At 37.1% G+C, this 4,897-nt stretch overlaps 1 protein-coding gene across 1 annotated transcript; it reads right to left on the minus strand.

The window, feature by feature from the left end:
- Positions 1–1,957: 1,957 nt before the first annotated feature.
- On the minus strand, positions 1,958–3,537 carry LOC127756810 (uncharacterized). The gene has a single exon (XM_052282191.1). It carries the CDS (start codon positions 3,377–3,379, stop codon positions 2,867–2,869), a length of 513 nt encoding a protein of 170 aa, XP_052138151.1. The 5' UTR covers positions 3,380–3,537; the 3' UTR covers positions 1,958–2,866.
- Positions 3,538–4,897: the final 1,360 nt, after the last annotated feature.

Genomic DNA, 4,897 nt, shown 5'->3' on the forward strand with positions numbered 1-4,897 from the left:
CTTCCCGTGCATACGCATGTACATACCTCCTCTCCGTTTCTCTTTTAAGGAAGTTTTTTTTTCTATCGGATGAAATTATTTGTTCTATTTGTGTCATTATGTTATTATGATTAAAATCACAAATTAGAATTTAATACACCTCTTGAATATAATTTAGCTAGTAGAAATTATGAAAAGAAAGTGACATTATATATTGTTTCATGCTATTCAATAACTTCACTAGCATGCAACTAAAATAGATCTACAATGTCAGAAAAGTGTAGTTTACACCAGTATAATTTTACTTGTAGAAATATATTCCCTAAAGAAACTTGTAGAGATATATTAGGCGCATTTCGATAACTTGCATGCCTTATCTATCCATTATATGCTAAAAGTCCACTAAAATTCCAACAAAATACTCTCAAGCCACCACGCGAGACACCTACGAACACTCCTAAGCCACCATGTGACACTACAATAAATCTTCGAAATTCTAAAGAAACACATAATACACCTAACCATCGATTATTTTAACTTAAACATGGTGTACCTATTATTTTCTACTGCTATCTTAACAATATAAAAATGGAAAAGACCCACTTCCCACCCCATCACACGTCATGTATATGTTCAAGTGATGTCTCCATACGTACCTTATCTCTCCTTCTCTCCCCTCATATCCTCTCTTTTTTTAATGGACATCATTAGGTAAAAAAAACAATAGTTAGAAAGATTAATGATTAGAATTTTAAAAGTTGTATCTTATTTTTAGTTTGTTTCAATTGTTGTTTTATTTATAACTAAATAAATAATTCAAGTTCCATATTATACATATTTTTAATATAAATTTAAATACATCATTTGAACATTGACACCTATGTTTTGCATGGAAACCAAATAAGAATGAGACATTTTGAAAAGGTTGACTATATGCATTAATTATGTCATATTAAATCAGTCTACTTGATAAAAATTGATTAAACGTCCCATATCGCACTTGTAAGTAATCATGTATCATGTCTCAAAAAATAGAAAACGATCCAACTTAACTCGATGGATTTCATTATTTTCATCAATTAGATCTATTTTTGGAAGAACCATAAGTCAACACATGTCATCTATTTTTAGAAAAAAAAAACATAAGGTAACACGTGTCATGTCTTACAAGTTATAAAAACAATAAAAGAAATGCTGAGGAAAAAGAAACATCTCTCATCGGTTTTCACTAAAATCCCTCCACCTCCTCTTCTACCTCACATGTAGAAAACACTGCAACTCCCCTTCCTTATTTTTGTAGCTACTAAACTAGAAGAGAAACAATCAATGTTGAAAAAACTACAATTTTTTGTAAGCTACATGTCTGATTTCTATATAATTATTCTCTATTTATAATTAAACTAACAATATAATATTTATATATGCATATATTTTGCTGTATAAGAATTATAGCATTTGGGCAAAGTCCACCCATGCACTCTGCACCACATCTAAATACCTTAAAATTTTGACAATAAATATTATGTCATTATGAAAAATTCTAGAAACTTGCATAGCTAAATTAAATCAATAGTATTGGAACAAAATTTTGATATTTAATTTGCCAAAAAAAAAACAAATAACTCAACAGCACAGAGTCGCACCATGATATGTATTAAAACATGTATAGCTAATGTGGTATTTATCTTTTTTTTTTAGTGGAATGGTATTTATCTTCTATTAAAAGTATATGATGGTTGATTTTTTTTCATGGTCTAAAATATTAATTTCGAATATAATTTTATATTGCAATAAATTTACAAAATCCGATAAGTTTATACATGATATTATCTACTAATCTGTTCACAAATATATGACTCCTGTAATCCTCCACGAAATGCAACTATGTCTATTATGTAGGAGTATTAATAATACCTCAGATAGATAATATGTGTATAAACTGTTTTATGTCATGCGTAGAAATGTCCTCTAGCTATATACAATAGATTCACATATTGTACGATTTGATTATATAGATAATATATACGGTGATATGTATATTATTAAACTATATACTTATTCCCGCAAAAAAAAACTATATATTTGTTAGATCAACGGGTGATCAATATACATCATTCTTCTCTTTTCTCTTTCTATCCTCTCTACATCATTAAACATCCTACTTGATACCCTGTAAGATGCTGGCGTTATACTATTATTTATGCAAGCCGTTGCCAAGAGGTTATGATTTGCTACTGAATATACCAGAAAAATAATTAGCAGAACATGTAAGCCATTGTTTAGCATGGGCCAAATCCCAACCCCTCTTAGGGATGGGCTAGGAATTTAGTTAGGCTCAGATGAAGGAACAACATACTAGATCAGATTACTGCATTTTCTTCTCAATAAAAAGAAGCAAACAAACTGATGTCAACATCAAGTTTTTTTTTTTAATTGCTAACACAATACATAGCTGAGCAAAGCTGATGTTCGATCCCTATTAAAGAAAGAACGTATGCTTCTAGTTTATAGTAATTTCATAATACCAATCTAGCAGGATCAGGAAGCTTGTTGACGAAACTTCAACTCTCAAATCTCAATAGTGCTACTGCTTTGGCTATATGACCTGTACCATTAGCGTGCTTATCACAATTTCTTTCAGGTTGATTTATGCTTTGCACTAATAGTCACATGCATACTGCAACAGTACAACAAGATAAGTCATTACAAATTAAGATCGATGCGAATTGATCGATATATGAAGTATGAAGTTGTGGCAGCAAGAAAGCACTTTTGAGTTTACAAGCAGGAGCAGATGTTTTCTCAAACGGGAGGAGATGTTCTCTGAGAAAACAAGTTACATTCACAAGCTGAAGTAGAGAAGAACAAACTTGTTTTCTTCTGCTGATCAGGCGGCCGTGGACAGCCGGATAGTTGTGGCGGCGGCGGTGGCGGTGGCGGCCGGGCCGCCGGCGGGGACGGCGACGGGCACGCCGCCGCGCGCGAGGATGGAGCGGTAGATCTCGACGAGCACCTTCTCGTCGTACTCCTTGAGCTGCCGCGGCCGCGCGAAGGACTCCTGGCCCGCGGTGCAGTAGGGCGCGCCGGCGCCGAACCCGACGGCCGGGGACGACGCCAGCCGCAGCATGGCCGAGACGTAGGCGTCCCGGAGGCGCACGAGCCACCGCCGCGGCGACAGCGCCCGCAGCACCCGCCTCCCGAGCCCGCGCCGCACGCGCCACCCGCGGTGGCGCCGCGCGCGGCGAGGCTCCTGCGCTGGCGCGCCGCCACGCCGCGCTCCTCCTCCGAGCTCCGCGGTGGGGAGCGGCGCGCGGCGCTGCGCCGCGGCGGCGTCGAGGCGGTAGTAGCCGCGGTGCTTCCAGTACGCCTTGACGCCGCCCTTGTAGGTACGGTGGTCCATGGCTCGGCTCGGCGCGGTTGCCGCCGGCGGCGATCTGGGTTTTCTTGGCTTAGCTCTCCGTTTCGGACTCGTTTCGGAGGGAGGCGAATGGTGCTTTGCTGGGGAGTGCGCGTGTCTGTATCTGTATCCGTGTATTAAAGCGGCGTATGTATGAGTGTCAGAGTGTGATGGTGGCATTAATAGCGCAGGAATTCTCCGATCTTTTGCACTGGACTCCATACAAGATTACTTATTTCAAGATTTGGAAGGAACAATTCAAAGCTTGTCCTTTTGCTTCTATATAAAGATGTGTTTTGATTTTTACATACTTTTTTGAAAAAAAAAAGATCCACAAATATTATTTATCATGATTCATCACAATTTGCAGAATCGTTGGGAGAGGTAACCAAAATGTGAGCTAAAACATAAATTAATTAAGCTCAGTATCTCTTTCAATCTCGAATAGGTAATACTCCCACCGTTTCGAAATATTTGACGCCGTTGACTTTTTTAAACATGTTTGACCGTTCGTCTTATTAAAAAAATTAAGTAATTATTACATCTTTTCCTATCATTTGATTCATTGTTAAATATATTTTTATGTAGGCATATAATTTTACATATTTCACAAAAGTTTTTGAATAAGACAAACGGTCAAACATATGCTAAAAAGTCAACGGTGTCAAACATTTCGAAATGGATGGAGTATTTTAGAGCGTGTAGTAAAAGCTCAAAATTAATCTCCCGACAGCAATGTACACATGTGTTAAGGTTTGTCATGTTAAAATAAATTTACTAAATTAACATTGAAGTTTTATATCACATAAGTGTATTTTTGAAAGATTTTATCAATATATGTTTGGAGAATTAATGGAATGACATGCCATGCTTTTGCACGTTCCAAAAATGACTACTACGACTACTATATTTGGATAAAAGTAATAATCCAATGTGCCTGTAGCTGTATTTGATATAGGACACAAGTCAATGGTTTTGCTTCAGCTGTAACACGTGACCCACGGCAACTAGCGATCTTGTGCATCGATATCCAGCTACGAACAAGCCACTAAACAAAATCTTCTCTCTAATGAGATCACTAAAGAAAATCTTCTCTGTGAAAGAGTCATGATCATGTTTTGTAAACATCAATAACATCATCAGGTCCACTCATATCCCACAACCCAAAAAAGAAGAAGAGAAAGAAAATGTTTCTTTCTTAGCCAAGCAAGATGTGAAGAAGACACAAGGAATTCCGGAATTATTGGACTCATTCATTCGGGATTTCAGGACAACATCTTCAAGATTCTTGTGAAGACAGGGGTTCTCTCTCATTCACTTTGAGCTGGTGCATACATGACCACGAGGTAGTACTCTAATACTCCAAATGGCATGCGGCAATTATTTAGAGTTCTTTTAATAATGGAATCCATTTCAACTTTCACTTCACAAAAGCTACAATCAATTATATTACAGAGGCTGCAAATCAAAAACTACGACTTACAAAATCACAACTTGATTAAAATTAAACAAGATAACTAC

This window comes from Oryza glaberrima, chromosome 1, assembly GCF_000147395.1.
Source record: "Oryza glaberrima chromosome 1, OglaRS2, whole genome shotgun sequence".
In the NCBI taxonomy this organism is placed as follows: Eukaryota; Viridiplantae; Streptophyta; class Magnoliopsida; order Poales; family Poaceae; genus Oryza; species Oryza glaberrima.

Bases quoted from the DNA above. Each gene is read 5' to 3' on its own strand.
- LOC127756810 (XM_052282191.1), bottom strand. From the start codon at position 3,379: ATGGACCACCGTACCTACAAGGGCGGCGTCAAGGCGTACTGGAAGCAC.